Source organism: Leptopilina heterotoma, unplaced genomic scaffold, assembly GCF_015476425.1.
Source record: "Leptopilina heterotoma isolate Lh14 unplaced genomic scaffold, ASM1547642v1 Lhet_33, whole genome shotgun sequence".
NCBI lineage: Eukaryota > Metazoa > Arthropoda > Insecta > Hymenoptera > Figitidae > Leptopilina > Leptopilina heterotoma.
This window is the reverse complement of record NW_025111022.1, coordinates 188,295-206,968: the sequence shown is the minus strand read 5'-3', so window position 1 is coordinate 206,968 and position 18,674 is coordinate 188,295. Positions and strand designations below refer to the sequence as shown.

The 18,674-nt window shown below is 22.5% G+C and overlaps 1 protein-coding gene and 1 non-coding gene across 2 annotated transcripts; both read right to left on the bottom strand.

Moving 5' to 3' along the window:
• Window positions 1-7,054: 7,054 nt before the first annotated feature.
• On the bottom strand, window positions 7,055-7,173 carry LOC122505027. The gene has a single exon (XR_006301878.1). It is a non-coding gene; the product is annotated as a 5S ribosomal RNA (ribosomal RNA).
• Window positions 7,174-10,426: 3,253 nt separating this feature from the next.
• On the bottom strand, window positions 10,427-17,211 carry LOC122505026. Its single transcript, XM_043616438.1, has 6 exons — window positions 16,972-17,211; window positions 12,986-13,194; window positions 12,773-12,908; window positions 12,250-12,383; window positions 11,589-11,907; window positions 10,427-10,725 (listed from the first exon to the last, which is right to left on the bottom strand). The coding sequence occupies exons 1-6, from the start codon at window positions 17,006-17,008 to the stop codon at window positions 10,646-10,648; spliced, it is 915 nt and encodes a 304-aa protein (XP_043472373.1). The 5' UTR covers window positions 17,009-17,211; the 3' UTR covers window positions 10,427-10,645.
• Between the last annotated feature and the right edge of the window lie 1,463 nt (window positions 17,212-18,674).

The following is an 18,674-nucleotide window of genomic DNA, read 5'->3' as shown; positions in this document are numbered from 1 at the left end:
TTATTCCCCCCCCCCCCCCCCAATAATTAATAATAATAATAATAAATAATTATCAGGGAAATTTATTAGTTAAATAATATTTTTTAATTTTCCCTTTAGTAAATACAATAATAACAATAAATAAATAGAAGCAATAGAAGAAGAAATAATAGAAATAAAAGTATAGGATTGAAATCTTCAAAAGTACAATCTATAATAGAATTAAAAATTGCGAAATATAATTAGCTACATACATAATTATATAAATAACAATAGTAGAAGAATATGAAAATTTTTCTATTATTCAATTTTTGTGATAGAATTTTTTTTTCAAAATAAACATATACACAATATATTTTTTTGTAATATGCAATTTTCTCCTTTCGGTTTTCTTTCATACCATTAATTTTCCATTGTTACAAAAATGTCACTCCTGCGCTACAAACTCTGCGATATTTATCTTGTAACAAGCTTCACTTTTGTGAACTACATATAGGTCAGTATGGACAAGGCGCGAGCGAATATAATAATGAAAAATGGTTAAACTGTAAAATAGTATTCACTTAGCGAGTCCTCGATGGAATACCTGGAAACAATATTTATTCTCTATGTGACCTATATATCTATACTTTATTACTTATATGACGCGTAATCAAAGACGCATACACGCACACAAGGTTAAATAAGTGCATATGTGATGTAATATTTGACAAATGTATCTATTGTCCTAATAAGAAATATTTTTAATTTTTTTGTCAATATATTTGATTTTTTTCAATTTTTTTTCTTCAATTTTTTAATTTTCAATTTTTCAATTCAATATAATTATATTGATTTTTAAAGAAAATTACAACCATGGAAAAAAGGAAGCTCATGTTTAGAGGAAAAATCCTCTTCTAAAATATCGCCAATCAATTTTTCCTCTCAAAACAAAAGTATTCCACTTGATTGCAGAATATTTTTATTGATAATATTAGAACAAAACAATTTTTCGGAGCTTCTAATCTTAAAATTATTAAACTACAATATTATAGATACAACATCCGAACAAGAATCATTTGCGTGCTACCTATAAATAATTAAATTTATATTCTAATTTCTGGTAAAACACTTCAATAGTTCTAATATGCTATAATTATTTTTATATTTTATAATTAATTCAAAACTGTAATGACAAATAGAAATCATCAGAACTTTTTTTACTTCTTTTCATTAAGAGACTAAAATTTTGTTAAATATTATGTTTTGTCAAATTTAAATTATGCAGATTTTTGTTCTTTACTTCTTAACAAAATTAGAAAATTATTAAACAACTGTGATTAAGAAATAGAAAATTTATTTATTTTCCTTTATTTTTGTTTATGAATCACAATTTCTTTAACAAAATTATTATTTTGTTTTAGAAAAAGAAGAAAAATATTTGCACAATTTATATTTTTAATTTTATTTTTGGAACAGGATTTTCCACAGGAATTAAGACATCCAAAAAACTCAAATTCAAACCTTTTTTAAATTAAACAACTCATAAAAGTATTGTTATAAAACATGAAGATATCGATTTTGCTCCGAGTCGAAGACTCGGAGTGATCGATTTCTTCATGTTTTATAATAATTAAAGATGACCGAGAGATTAAATCATTATTTTATATAATCAAAGTATTGTTACTGTAACTTCATCAAAATTTTTTTCATCATTTTAATTCAATTATTATTTTCTAGAATTTTAAATTATTTTTTATAAAAATAATAATTGAATTCCTGTGAAATTTTTATTATTTATGAAAATAATTAAATGTTTGCATACAATTTTATTAAAAATTTTTTTAATTGAATTCTTTTTGGGAAATTTTATGAAAATTGTAGATATTAAAAATCATTGAATTTAGAAAAATATAATAATTGAACTTTGGAGAAGAATCTTGTTATTTATAAAGATATTTGGGATTTTTACGAGAATTTTTTTAAAATTTTGAACATAGTTGAATTTTATAAGAAGAATATTATTTTTTTTTCAAAATAATTGAATTTCTGCAATTGTTTGTAATTTCTTCAAGATTGAATTTTTTTAGTGTTTTCAACAAAAATTTAAATTAGAAAATTTTTAAATTCTATTATTTTTAAAATTGTTAATTTTATTTAAAAAAAGGTAGTAAGAAGTTAGCCGCGCGAATTGTTGCTATTAATTAAAAGTTAATATGATTAAAAATTTAAACAGAATTAAAAATTGGAGAAAATGAATTAAATTAGAGAGATAATTCAAAATTAATTAGCAAAAAGCATTTTCGCAGTTGAAAAATGCTAGGATAGGATTTACATTACAATATCAGGGTCGCCACAGGTCAGGGAAATCAGGGAAGTTAGGAAAAAGTCAGGGATTTTTATTGAAAATACTGGAAAAAATTAAATGTTTAGAATTTATAAAAAAAATTATGAAATTTTGTGTTTTTGTTTGTCTCATAAACTATAAAATTACCACGAATTCTAAAAAAGTCTTAAATTTTTTCTATTTTAGACAATAATTTATTTTAAATAACTACATTTTATTGAAGAACTGCCATAAAGTTATTACTTATAAATCATTTAATGAAGTATTGTTTTGAAAAACTTTTAATTTCCATTCTGTTGAAATTAGTTTCAATTTTTAAAATTTTAACGCAATTATTTGAAAGAATTGAACTATCTTAATAAACATTAAAATTCTTTTTAGAAATTCAATTATTTTCAAAAATTCTTTAAAAATTCTCGTAAACATTTTAATTATCTTTGAACATAGCAAAATTCTTCGCCAAAATTCAATTATATTCAGGAATTTTTATAATATTCATGGCAAAATTTCAATTATTTTCAAAAATTTTTCTTAATTCAATAATTTTCAATATTCTACTATTTTAATTAAATTTCTCAAAAAAATTCAATTATTTAAAAACAATTTTGACAAAGTTCTATAAACGAATATTCAATTATCTTCTAAAATAATGAAAATTTCAGAGGAATTCAATTATTAAAAATAGAATTTGCATACATTTTTTCGAAAAAAATCAATTGTAAACTTTTTTTATAAAATTCTTCGCAATAATTCAATTATTTTTATAAATAATAAAACTCATTGCAGAATTTCAATTATTTTTAATACAATTTTAATCGAATTTATTCCTCTAAAAATGTAATTATTAAATAAAATTTTTATTAAAATTCGTCGAAAGAATTCAATTATTTAAAAATTTTTTGATAAAATTCTATATAAGAATTAAATTTTAAGAAACATTCATTCATTCATTCAATAAATTATATACATTTGTATTTAAATAATTGAATTCTCGTAGAATTTTCTATTAAAAATTAATTTCATATAAAGTTTTAGAGTTCAGTTTGGACTTTTGGAGAAGTTATTAATAATTGCAATTTTTAGAAATAATTGAATTTTGTAAAGGTTTCAAATTAAAGTCTTTGAAAATTTGAATTTTTCATGCTTTTAATTAAAAATTCTATGAAACTAATTTTTTTCAAAAAGCTTAATCGCAATTTTTTAAAATTATTTCAAGTTTTTATTTTCTAATGTATATTTAATTGAAGAATTTCCGAATAATCGAAATTTCACGTAAAACTGAATTTTAAACAAATGAATTTGAAAATTCTCAAAAGAACTTTATCATAAATTATTAGAATTTTAGTTAAAAATTTTAGAAAATAATAATTGAATTAAAACGATGAATAAATAATTTTTAAGAAAAGAAAATTAAATTTTTGTGGCAACCCTGGAATATAGGAGATTTTTTTTGTAATTCCAAATAAAAAAAAATTCTATTATCGTTCTTTTGAGAAAGTAGGTATGGTATTTATTTCTACATCTTGAAACTATTTTTGAAAATATGCATATGTAATAATTATTAATGGCAATGGGCCAGTAGGGCGAGATTCTTGACGAGCATCTTTAAATATAATACATCACTCGTTTATTGTATCGTAAAGTTGATTTACAATTTTGAATTATGTACACCATCTGACGATATTGTATAATATTATATACTATTATTGAATTCAACAATCATTATAAAACAATTAAAGTACTTATAAAAAGCGCACGGAGTAAATTAAAAACGGTTGTAAGCTTATTTTAAGAATTCGACTTTGAAATTAATTGAGACTTGATGAATGTAATTTTAGTCTCATAATGTAAACAATCAATTTGAACTATATTATTTAATAGGAATAAATTTTTGTGTATACTGGAAAACTAATTAAATTAAATGAAACTAATATTTTATTAAGTGAAGCTAATTAAATTAAATGAAACTAATTATATTAAGTGTAACTAATTAAATTAAAGGAAACTGGTTAAAGTAAATCGAACTAACTAAATTAAATTAAACTCATTATTAAATTAAATTAATTTAATTAAAATTAAACTTCGACTATAATTTAACATTATATTGGTTAAAAGTAAATGAAAAAATTTGAAAAATTGAAAAAATCACCGAATTATTTAAAAAATAGAAGCAAGAATCATATTTCGAAAATTGAAGAAATCATTTTGTGCGGAACATAACATAATAAATAACTTGCTATCCACGCATAATTTATAATAAGAAAAGCTCTATGCGCACAAAGTGTAATTACAAAAGAAAGCATTTTCTTTTTGCTATTTTGGAGAGAGGCCAAAAATATTGCGTGAATACAATTATACTGTATAGTATATGCATACCGACTGACATGGTGAATCGTTGGTTGGTACTTTCTACTATAAAGATTTCTATCTTTTTTTTTGCGAATTTCGCAAAAATACACCCTCTTTTATATCTCTATTGAAATAAGTTCAACCCCGACGCATTTTTGTAGACTTTATGTCGCGACAGGACGATTTTAATGTCAATCCAGCATTAACTGAAAGGAAAGTGAGTCGAAATTCTCCAACTACTCTACTCTCTATTTAGTTTGCAATCCTCTGCTCCTGTCTCTAGGCAACCAGAACGTAAGTAAAGTGCTTTTGCGCCTGTCCCCAGGATTCTGTGTATAGTATCACAGTCGCAAACACTCTCACACACAGAGATTAAGATATAATTTACGCAAAACGATTCTACTGCTTCTATTACTGCGGATAAGATATCACAATATTGCCTATCATAAAGGGGCTGTGGTATACAAATCTTCTGCGTGAAAAACAACGTTTTTGCTTTCTATAGATAAATCACTGATTTTCTCTCCAAGTATTTATCTAAATTTTATTCGCAAAAGGGAAAATAGTTTTTGGAAAATAAAAATATAATAACAAAATTTTTGTCCTTTTCTTCTGAAAAAAATTACATTTTTTTGTAACAAAAATTATAACTGTCAAATGGAAATATCTACAAATATTTTTCAATTTTTATTTTCGTTTCTTCTAAAAAAAAAAAAAATTAGAAAAAATCGAAATTATAGGAAATAGAAAAGTTTTATTTCGTATTTTGTTTCTCAATCAAAATTATTTTGTTCACACAAAATTATGAGTTTCATTTTAGAAAAAGAAGAAAATATTTTGCATAATTTCTATATTTCTAATATATAAAATCAAAAAACAAAAATTTTGTTTTTTATTCGAAAGAGGAAAATAATTTTCACTGTTTCTATTTCTTAATTACAATTTTTTACAAATATTTTTTTATATAAATAAAGAAAATAAATTTTTATGAATCAAATTTTTTTAAACATTTTTTTTTTTTTTTTTTTGAACTAAATGAAACAAAAACTGCATTGTAATATATAATGGATTAATAAGAAAGAATAACAAAAAAATAAATGAAACTATAAAAAAATAATAAAAAAAAGATCTAAAGAAGAATTAAATGATATAAAAAATCTAAAAAAAAATCAAATAATAAAAAAGTAGTTTAAAAAAAATAATCAAATAAATTAAGAAAATAAATATTTATAAACAAATATTTGTTTTGTTTTTGTAAAAAAATTTAATTTTACTGAAATCACTAATTTGATAGTAAAAATAAAAAATAGTAAAGATTCTACTCAAAAAGTTTCAGTAAAAGAATTTGTAATTTTTCTACAACTACTAATTTGAGAGTAAAAATAATTAGCATTAAGAATTTTAGTAAAAAAAATCTTAATTTTACTCAAATTATAAATTTTTGTAGTAAAAATAATAAATTGTATGAATTTTACTCGAAACATTTTTAGTAAAAAGAATATAAATTTTACTAGAACTGCTAATTTGATAATAAGAATAATAAATAATAATTTTTAAATTTACTAACACTTTTAATTTGATAGTAAAAATGATAAATAGTAAATTTTTTTAATTATACTAAAACTACTAATTTTATTGGATTAAAAAGCAAATAGTAAAAAATTATTAAACAAATTTTTATTTTTACTAAAACTACTAATTTGATAGAAACAAAATTATAAAAAATAAAAAATAGTAATGAATAAAGTTTTAGTAAAATTTGAATTTTACTAAAAATAGTAAATTGATAATAAAAGTAAAAAATAGTAAAAATTCTACTCACAAGTTTTTAGTAAAAAATTAATATAGAAATATTAATAGTTTTCTAATATACTATTAAATTATTATTTTATTATTTTTATTATTATTCTTTTTACTAAACATTTAATTGAATTAATAATTAACTCAAGAATGAAATTTTAATTCATTATAGAAGTTTTGAACGTTTAAAAAGCGAAATATTCTTCATAAAAACGTTTTCATAAATATTCGATTGCAGTTAAAAGTAAAAATTTAACATTTAACATTTATAAACTTTCTAATTATTTTTTTTTACTTGACGCAAAACTATTTCGTAATAAAATTTTAGCTTGAAGAAGAAATAAGTAAATTTCGTTCATTACATCGTTTAGAACTTTAAAAACATTAATTTCAATTTTTTTTTGGGATGAAAATTAGTGTTAAAAAATTCCACTGTGCTTTGTTCTATTAAAATATTAAAAAAAATTATTCCGTTCTTTTTTAATGAAAGAAAATTCCTTTCTTGGAAAAAAATAATATTTTCTACTTTCAGCGCTGACGCTAAACTCAGAAACCTCTTTATTTGGAAAAGTACCTTTATTTATTAAAAAAAAAAAATGAAGCCAACACTACGCGGTATTCCCAAGCGGTCACCCATCCAAGTACTAACCGCGCTCAACGATGCTTAACTTCAGTGATCGAACGAGAACTGGTGCACACATCGTGAAGTGAGCGTTGGCTGAAAGTGTAGATTTCACGATCCGACAAAATTTTACACAGGTGAAAATACCTCTAAGTCCACTTCTAATAACACAAATCTAACAAGCAAAATATAAAAAAAAAAACAAAAAAAATATCCTTTTTTTCAAGATAGTTTTTTTTAATTTAAAATATAAATATTTTCTAAAGTTTTAAACGTCTATTAGGAGAACATGAAGTAGGCAGAGGTATATGTACACCTATGTGTGCTTATGCAACCTGCGGCGATGACGTTTCAGCATCAAGACTTATTTGAAAAGAAGATTGTATTATGTATACTATCTAGTGTATAAATTGACAGATTATAACTAAGAACCATTTTTTACACAGTGAAAAAAAATTTATTTTATTCGAATGGCCGGTTACTATTATCATTTTAAAAAAAATTTATTTTATTCACGGTAAATCATGAGGTGTTAAAATAACACCATACAATAGATTAAAATAATCTGCAACAGTTTAATCCCTCTAGAATTAAATTAACACCAGAAAGGATTAAACATTAAAATGATTATTTTAATGTGTGTTATTTTTTTATGTTATTTTTGTGTTATTTTTTACTGTGAATAAAATTTTACTTTAAATCAAACACCAAGTCAACGATTTGTCAAAATTCGACGAATTTAGCTTCACCATGGACAAAAGTTAGTTAGTAACTAACTAACTTTCTAACTTACTGCCTAACTTACTAAGTAACTAACTCACAAACTTACTAACTGATTAACTGAATAACTAACTTAGTAAGGTATTAAGTAAGTAAGTTAGTTAGTTCGTAACTAAGTTAACTAAATAGTAACAAAGTTAGCTAGTTATTAAGTTAGTTAGAAAGTTATTTAGTAAGCTAGTCAGTTAGTAAGTTAGTAATTAAGTTTGTGAGTTATTTAGTAAGTTAGTTAGTAACTAAGTAAAGTCAGTTAATTAGTAATTAAGTTTGTCAGTTAGTAAGTAAGTTAATCAGAAAGTTAGTTAGTAACTATGTTAAGTACGTTAATTGCTAATTAAGTTTGTAAGTTAGTTAGTAAGTTAGTAATTAAGTTTGTGAGTTATTTAGTAAGTTAGTTAGTAACACTAAGTAAAGTCAGTTAATTAGTAATTAAGTTTGTCAGTTAGTAAGTAAGTTAATCAGAAAGTTAGTTAGTAACTATGTTAAGTACGTTAATTGCTAATTAATTTTGTAAGTTAGTTAGTAAGTTAGTAATTTAGTTAGTAACTAAGTAAGTTAATTAGTAACTAAGTTAAGTAAGTTAATTAGTAATTAAATTTGTAAGTTAGTTAGTAAGTTAGTAATTTAGTTAGTAACTAAGTAAGTTAATTAGTAATTAAGTTTATAAGTTAGTAAGTAAGTTAGTTAGTAACTATGTTAAGTAAGTTAATTAGAAACTAAGTTAAGTAAGTTAATTAGTAACAAATTTAAGTAAGTAAATTAGTAATTAAAATAGTAAGTTAGTTAGCTAGTTAGAAATTAAGTTACGTAAGTTAGTAAGTTAGCTAGTAACTAAGTTAATTAGTAATTAAGTTTGTAAATTAGTTAGCTAGTTAGTTAGTTAATAAGTTAGTAAGTTAGTAAGTTAGGAAGTTAATAAGTTAGAAAGTTAGTAAGTTATTAAGTTAGTAACTAAGTTAAATAAGTTTGTAAGTTAGTAAGTTAATAAGTTAGAAAGTTAGTAAGTTAGTAAGTATGTTAAGTAATTTAATTAGTAACTAAGTTAAGTAATTTAATTAGTAACTAAGTTAAGTAGACAGTTTTGACTTATTTTTAGTATTAAACTACTAATTCAAATGTTAATTTTACTAATAAATAGTTATTTCCCCTAATTTACTAGTAGAATAATTTACTAATTGAAATTTGAAAAGCAAAAAGTCAGTCACTAATTCAAATTAATAAAATTGTTTACTAATTCAAAATTTTATAGAGGAGTTAATTGACTCAAATAAAAATTATTTATTGCAAACAAAAATTATTTTTAATGGAATGAAAATTATTTGATTCAAATAAATCGTTTATTTGAGTCTCCTCAAATAAACTTGTTCTCACTGCGCATAGTGAATTTTTGATACAGTAAAAAAACAATTCATACTTGGTAACTTTCAATTTATTGTCATTCCAAAATTACTCGAGCATTTTGGTATAATTATTATTGTCATGTCATATAATATACAAAAGAAAAAGATTTCTTTTCACAATATAGTATATGTATATATAATATTGTATAATTTGTGTATATAATCAATCACTTCTCGTTTTTCATTAAAATACTTACAATAAACATTATTTGTATATTTTTAGACGGCAGTTAGTTTATAAGCGCACATAATTATTATCATTATAATTATAATATTAATAATTTTAATAATGAAAATAATAATAATGACAATAATACTTTTTATTATAGTAATTATTATTATTATTACTATTTTCATTATTTTCAATTATTACATTATAAGTATTGTTATCATTATATTCACATAGTTAAATCTCTCATATAATAATGACTTAAAAATTCGTGTCATTTTATATTTTTTTTTTAAATATACATTTATATATATATAATACTTTCTTTTAAATATATAAAAAACTTTGTTTCAAGAAAAATTTGCCATATTATGGAAGTACACTTTTAAAAACGTAAATAATACGCATGTAAATACTTTTTAAAATCTTATTTGAAAAAGGCATTTCTGCTTATTTTTGCAGTAAGCAATTATTTCTTTTAAATTATATTAACATTCACACTGAAAAAATTATGTTTCAATCAAGTACATTATTTGATAAACATTATTTTTTAACTGTTCCAGACTGGAAAAAAATTTTTTGATTTAAATAACCGATTATTTGTCTATTATTATCAAATAAATATTTATTTGAATTAAATAATTTCTATTCAAATCAAATAAATTGTATTTGAACTAATAATTTCATTACATATTTAAAGCAAATACAGCAAATAATAAATTGATTTGAGTAAAAATTATTTGATCCAAGAAAATGTTTATTTGATAATAGACAAAGTAATACAGTTTTTCTAAGGATATCAAATTGAGACAAAAACAAATCAAAATTGTTGCATATAGCAATTGTTGCATAGCAACAATTTGATTCGTTTTTGTCTCAATTTGATATCCTTAGAAAAACTGTGAATCGATTATTTGAATCAATAATGATTTTTTTCGAGTGTAAATGAAGTTTGTTTAATGTAAATAAATATTTGTTTTTTAAAAAAATATTAATTTGTTTTAAATAATCTAAATAATGAAAAGTGGCAGTAATTTGTACTATTTTTATATACAAATACTCATATATATCAAATGAAGAATAAACAATCTTAAAGGAAAATGGAAAACAAAATTCATTTACAAATACAATAGAACTTCTTTTCTTTTTTTTTGTTTTTCACTTTGTAAAGCACGTCGATCTATATATAGAGTTCCAAAGCACATATAGAACTTTTCAATTTAGACAAATAGCAAACTTATTAACAATCCTAAAATAAATTGCACCGCTGATTTCAAACTGCCTGCAGATGAGCCGAGTACTTGAATAGAAAATTAATTTTTGTTATTAATTTAATATCACATATATTATTTTATTATTATTGTTAAATTACTTGTTCACCAAATTTTTAATTCACACGGAGAAAAAGTAGTTAGTTAGTAACTAAGTTAAGTAAGTTAGTTAGTAATTAAGTTAAGTAAGTTAGTTAGTAACAAAGTTAAGTAAGTTAGTTAGTAAGTTAGTAACTAAGTTAAGTAAGGTAGTTTGTAACTATGTTAAGTAAGTTAATTAGTAATTAAATTAAGTTAATTAGTAATTAAGTTTATGAGTTATTTAGTAAGTTAGTTAGTAACTATGTTAAGTATGTAAATTAGTAACTAAGTGAAGTAAGTTAATTAGCTAGTTAGTTAGTAAGTGAGTTGGTAACTAAGTTAAGTTAGGTAGTAACTATGTTAAGTAAGTTAATTAGAAATTAAGTTTGTGAGTTAGTTAGTAAGTTAGTTAGTAACTATGTTAAGTAAGTTAATTAGAAATTAAGTTTGTGAGTTAGTAAAGTAAGTAGGTTAGTCAGTAAGTTAGTCAGGAAGTTAGTCAGGAAGATAGTCAGGAAGATAGTTAGTAAGGTAGTTAGTAAGTTAATTAGTTCGTAACTAATTTAATTAGTTAGTTTGTTAGTTAGTTGTTAGTAATCGTTGACTTGGTTTTGATTTAATGTAAAATTTCATTCATAGTCAAAAATAACACCAAAATGGATTATTTTAATCCTTTCCGGTGTTAATTAACCCTGCAGGGATTAAACTGTTGCAGATTATTTTAATCAATTCTGGTGTTATTTTAACAACTCACAATTTACCGTGATTCAGATTATTGTAGGTAATATTTAAAATAAAAAGTGTTTCTTACTTTTAACATCAATTTGTCCGTCGGGCATTTTCTGTCCAGTTTGATGATTAGGAGGCGGCTGATAGTAGGGGTCTCCATATCTAGTGGCTGTGATTACAGGTACAAAATTCACCTGATGCCGATTGAGTTTATCTTCGTCGGCACTCACTTCCGACGATTGCCAATAGATTGAATATATGGACGCAGTGCAACGTATCTTTAATTTTCCATGAGCAAAATGTTCCTTTGTTACAAGAAATTGTAACGTAATTTGAGTGAATTGCACTTCTGATTCATTTGTGTCCAGTGGACTTATTGTACGTACATGTGCATCATGAGGCTGCATATTCAAATTATTTTTTATTAAACTATTTTCATTATATTATATTATTTATATTTTATAATAATATACATCTGGTCTAAACTGCTGTCCAAAGTAAAAACCTAGTAAGTCCTATAGTCGCATTTGCGACTTACTAGGTTTCTACTTTAGACAGCAGTTAAAGAATTTTATAATTTATTTTAATATTTTTAATTCAAATTAATACTAAAGTAATGGGATTAAATAAGACAATATTTTAATTTAAAGTTAATATTTAAATGGTATTTAATTTTTTTTATAATTTAATGGAATTTAATTTTAAAGATTATATTAAATTTGAAATATAGTATTTAGTTTTACCGGTCGATCATTGATGAACCAAGTGAGGTTAGTAGGTGGATAACTTCTACCAGATGTGCATGTAACTTTAACTGAATCTCCAACTTTGTACTTTCGTTGCATTCCAATTACCATTGGCTTTTCTTCAGGTAATTCTGTAAAAATATTTTTTTAAGAAAATTTAACAAATTTCTTTTGCTCTATTGTATATTGTATTTTATTTTCTTTGTTTGTTACTTAATCCATTTACTATGTTTATTCGTTATTTCATTTACTTTGGCTATTTATTGTTCTATTTACTTTGTTAATTTGTTATTTTATTTATATTTCATAGTCAAAGTATACGAGAATATACTTTGGCTATTTGTTGTTCTATTTACTTTGTTTATTTACTATTTTATTTACATTCCATAGTCAAAGTTATACGAGAAAATTGTATATCAAAGAGTAGAGACGAAACTTTAACTTTTGTAATTTAAATACCAGACAACAATTTTTTTTTATCTACTTTTCTACTGGAAAATAAAAACAAAATTATTCATACCAACTACATTCATTGTAGCAGACACAATGGCTGTATGAAATGAAGGCGCATCAGCAGACACTTCACAACTATAAGTATCCGCCGAATCCGAATCTATATTGTCGAGTGTAACTTGAGTCGCATTGCTTTTGGCCTCCTGCAAATTAAATTAATTTTTTTTTTTTAATTAATATTAGTCAATATTTATATTTAATTAAAAAATAATTGACTTACATTCACCCTTAGGCCCCCAATGGGAAATGTTTTAATAGCTGGATTTGCATTAGGGGCAAAATGATAAAATTCACGTCTTGCTTTGTACCATTTGACAATATAAAGAGGATCATCTTCCGTGTCATACCAGCAAAATAACGTGACAGTCTCTCCTCTTCTTACAGCGACTGGCACCTTAACTTGAACATCCCTCAAACCAAGACAAAAACCTAGAAAAATATTTATAATTAAATTAAACGAAATAATAAATTTTAATTAAAAATAATTATTAATAATAATAATAATGATATTATAATTAATATTAATTGTAATGTAATAAATAATAATAGTTATGTATAATAGTTTAATAATAATAATAATAATAGTTTAGTTTCAGTATTATATCAGTAATTATAATAATGAATATAATAGTTATAACTTATAATATTAAAAATATAATATTAACACAAAAAAAATATTGAATTGAAAAATATTAATATTTTTGTGGAAGAGTACTATATATATATATATATTAATTCACTAGCTGTCGTACCCGTCTTCGACGGGTTTTAGTTTCTACCAATACATTTAAGTTTCTACCAATCTGGAAAATCAGGAAATAGCTAGGGAATTTAATTTGACCGGAAAAAAATAATAATTAGTTACCATTATAGCTATTTTAGTAGGAAAATATTACTATTTGAATCAGTGATTGACTTTTTGTTATCAAATTAGTTATTTTAACCAATTCAAATGAAGAGAACAATATTTATCAATTTGTAGTACTTTAATTAATGTATTAAAAAAATTAAATTTTCCATACAGTTTTTGGAGTTATAGTAGAGTCTAATTGGAACTAATTGTATCGCAAGTAGACCCTACGTTACGACTGCTAAAACCTAACATAAGACCTAAATTTTAGGCTGAAAGTAGGGCTTAAATTTTGACTCGGGTCTGTTTTCATAAATATTATACATCAATAAAAATTGAAGTAAAAAGCAATTTTTTAAAAGCGAATTAATATAATGAAACTTTTTCTTAATTTGATAGGAAAATTCCCGGTTCGGCATATTCCCAGCTTTTTACAGTTTTTCCCGTTTGGTAGATACCCAGTTAAATGTATTAGTATAAACAGAAAACTGTACGACAGCAAGTAATACAATCTATATTTATATGAACTTAAGAAACAGTATTTTCATAAAATAAGTAAATTTTTATAGCCATTTGTAGATTTATTTATGGATAAAATCAAGTAAATTTAAATTTGACAAAAAAGAGATAAACCGTGAAAAGTTTGGACAAAGCAGGGAATTTTGTTAAACAAAAATAGACACCGTGTTAACTTTTGTCTTCACATTGCTCAAAACATCTCTTAAAGTTAAATCTAGAGTTAAAATGAAAAAACGTTTTAACATGTAAGTTTTTGCCTAGTGGCATAATATGCTTGTATTGTATCACAGGTGACTTACAATTCTTGACATCCTGCGAAATCATTTTAATCATAAAAAATTTCCATTTTCAATATTTCTGAACTTCTTGAAAATATTAGATTGATTTGATAAATAATTTTGAATTGCACTATTTTCACATCAAAATATTAATCAGAGACTCCAAAAATACTACTGAATTATACTTCATATAGTAATTAGTATCGATTTTTTGATATATTGAAAATTTTTTTATATTTCTTGTAGGATAGTATTTTTTGCAAAATTATGATAAAATCTGACTAAATAACATATAATATTCATTTTTAGAAAGTTTAAAAGCTATCCATTAAAAATTGTGAAATTTGGAAATTTTCCATTTTTCAAGTTTTTGAAAATATTTTTATATTTACATCTTAGTTGTAGAATAGTATTTTTTGAAAAATTATGCTAAAATGTGACCAAATAACATGTAATACTCAAATATAGAAAGTTTAAAAGCAATCCATAAAAAAATGTAAAATTTTGAAATTTTCGATTTTTTGAAAACATTTTTATACTTACATATTAGTTATAGGACTTTATTTTTTGCAAAGTTATGCTAAAATGTGACTAAATAACATATAATACTCAAGTATATAAACTTCAAAAGCAATCCATGAAAAATAAAAAATTTTGAAATTTTCGATTTTTTGAATTTTTTTAAAAAATTGAATATCTCCCGTTCTAATTAATATTTTTTAAATCTGTAAATTTATAAACCTTCCTTGGGTCAATACCTAATAACCTACCAAGTTGGACTTAAATCGATTCACATGTTTTTGTGTGATTGGGGTACAAAGTTTTTGTGACAGACAAACATACATACATACATACATACATACATACATACATACATACATACATTAAATTTTTTAAGAACATTTTTGGAATCTCTGATGTCCATAATAACTAATCATGTTAACATTTTGAAGTTTTAAGCAATGTACAGACAGACATCTGATTTTATTAATAAGGATATTTGCAGATGAAAAAAAACTATATTTGTTTAGGAATCCCCCACATCGGAAAGAGTTTTGAGCAAAAGTTTTCTTTGTAATACAATAATGTATATATACTTATTCTGATGGACCATCCCCTTATCGCTTGTCATCCCTCGAGATGACTCAGAGAATTTAGAGCTTGTCTGTTTTCATATTCCCGATCAATGACGAAAAATTGAAAACTTTTTATTCTTCGTTATTCAATTTCTTTTTTACAGTTCTTTCAACAAAATTTTCACAAAAAACTTATTTTGCGCTCATATTTACTACTAAATACTAATTGATAATTTTATAGTTAATACTAAACTAATTAAAAAGTCTTGAAGACTTTTAATCGTCACAAAGTCAAAATCAAAAATAAATAAATAAATAAACATCGATAAAATTCACGACACTCGTAAACAACAATTAAAAAAAATATGTTCCACAAATAAAATTTTTTTCTTAATAATTTTAATATTTTTAAAATTTTTTAAATTTTTAATATTTTAAGTTTTTCTAGAATTATTCACAAAACGAATTATTTACAATAAATTGTTGTTATTTTACAAATTTTTCTTTTAAAAATTATTGAGCGTTTATAAATATTATAAAGCTTTTTCTGATAAACAAAAAAAAAAAATGTTTAGAAATAACAAGTTGTTGAAATTCATAATTTGCATCGAAAAATATTTTGTTCTCCATAGAAAAGTTGAATTAACAATTATGTATGTAAACATTATTGTTAAAATAATTAATATTTTAATTCAAAAAAATTATTAGTTTCACATATTCAATAAAACTATTTGAGTTAAAATTAAAAATAAAATAAAAAAAACTTAAAATTTTCTTTCAGTTTCAAAACAAAATAATTTTTGCGGATTTCTGGCAAAATTTACATATTCGCAAAAAGGAGTGGTCTGGGAAAAGCAAAAACAGTTTCTTAAATTGGATCAAAAGTGATAATATTCAAATAAGAAGATTTGAGAGAAATTGAGAGAAAAATTCCGAAAAAGCACGAAAATAATTATTATAAATAAACATTAGTTACTTAATCTTTAACGTCGGGGATTTTTGATAAAACAAGGTAAATAAAACGAAAACATTCGGACAATGATTAAAATATATTTACTCCAACGTTTCGAAATCTAAATAATTTCCTCTTCAGGAAATCAGAAATTAATAAGTCAAATAAAGACAAAATTTTTTATTTAGTACACACGGGAGTAGAATCATAAATAAATAATCCGTCTTTGAATAGAAACAGTAAATAAATAACAGTTTACAATAAAATTAAAATAATTTGTCAAGGTAAGTGCAAAGTAAAAACATTGCAAACTGCAAACTTAAATTTAAAACTGAATGATTTCGAAACGTTGGAGTAAATAAATTTTAATCATTGTCCGAATGTTTTCGTTTTATTCGCCTTGTTTTATAAATATAAACATATTATATAAATATAAACACTCGTAAATAAATATTAAAAATAAGAATATAATATAAAAAAAATTTCCATATAGAAATTATTGAAGAATTTTTAGCAAAAAGAACAACATACCTATAATGTGGACCAGTAATAAAACTTGGAATTCCATTGGTGTAAACTTAATTTGATTATAATAGAAAAAATGTACTAATAAAATTTCTTAATTTCGCGTCGACGAAATTTCATTACAAATACTATTCGCATGACGATTTGCTACTTATTAAAAACAAATGTAAAAATTTGAAATTTTACAGAGAGACATGCTTTTTTGTATAAAACAAAAAAAAGTGCAATAACTTCAAACTATGTTATGCTCTACTTGAATGAATCTATGAACCAAAAATTCACGTAGAATCAATTTTCACACGAAAAGAAACGCGCGCAACTTTTTGCGCTTGCGTTTTACCTATTCTCTTTTGTATACACATATTACGAATATGCGAAATACAAAATAGAAAATAGAAAAAAATTTATATAATCGACTTTCTTTTTATAATCGATTATCCATATTTAATAAAAAAAATTCTATATCTACTTCTACTTTTCATTCTAATTTTAATTTCATTATCAATGAAATTAAATTTTAAATTTAATTCTGATTCTAATTTCAATTTTATTTAATTCAATTTAATTCTAATTTCAATTTTTCACATGAAATTTTAATTCTATTTTTTACTTATAATTATAATTTAAATTTAAATTTAATTCAATTTAGTTCTAATTTCAATTTAAATGAATTAAATTGAAATCAATTTAATTCTGATTCTAATTCTAATTCCAATTTTTCACATGAAACTCTAATTCTACTTCTACTTATAATTCTAATTTTAGTTTAATTTAATTAAAATTTAATTAAAATTTAATTCTACTTCTAATTATAGTTAATTAAATTTCAGTTTCAATTTTTCATTTGAAATTCAAATTCTAGTTCAACTTTTAATTCTACTTCTAATTTCTAATTTCAAACTGTTATTTTTAATTCTACTTCTTCCTTTAGAAAAAATTATTTAAACAGACGCAAATTTTTCAATTAAATATGTAATTTTTTATACAAATTGAACAATAAAAACTAATTTTTATACAAAATTTGGAAAATTAAATTTTTTTTTTTTAAATTTATAAACTTTCTCGCGCATTTTGTAATTTAAATAATATGTAATAATTGTAAAAATAATAAAAATATTTTTGCAATAAACCCAAAAAATACAGCAAATATGCAAAAATAATAAACGAACGGACAACACTTTATGCCCTAAAATTACTTTTTTGTCAGATTATAAAAAAAGTTGTAAAATTAAAAATTAATTCCAACTTTTAACCTTTTTCACTAAATAATTACTCATGCTTTTTCTTTAAGTGACTTAACAAAAGAGTTAAAGTCAAAGTTGTAATTATTTTACATTGTATTAAATAATAAAAGAAACATCGTTTTTTTTTTATTAAAATTTGTAATTTTTCGAACTTATATTAGTTACACGAATTTGAAATATTTTTATTATCATTAATCTGAAACAAAACAATTTTTAATATTAATAAATATATTTAAAGCAAAAAAAAACTTTTAAATACTAAACTAATAAAGAAATAGATTTTTTTTATTATTGAAATGAAACAGATTTATTATTAATGAACTTTCAATTATGCATAAAATAATTAAAAAAAACGTTTCTAACAAATTTTAACAAAAAGCATATGATATATTAATTAAAGATAATTATTATTCAATTTTGACATTATTTTCTTTCCTCAATCATAAAATTTTATAACTTGATATT

Bases quoted from the DNA above. Each gene is read 5' to 3' on its own strand.
- LOC122505026 (XM_043616438.1), bottom strand. From the start codon at position 17,008: ATGGAATTCCAAGTTTTATTACTGGTCCACATTATAG. The intron at 12,909-12,985 runs GTAAGTCAATTA...TTTAATTTGCAG, and splicing joins TTGGGGGCCTAAGGGTGAAT to GAGGCCAAAAGCAATGCGAC. The intron at 10,726-11,588 runs GTAAGAAACACT...TTTCTATTCAAG, and splicing joins CGGACAAATTGATGTTAAAA to TACTCGGCTCATCTGCAGGC.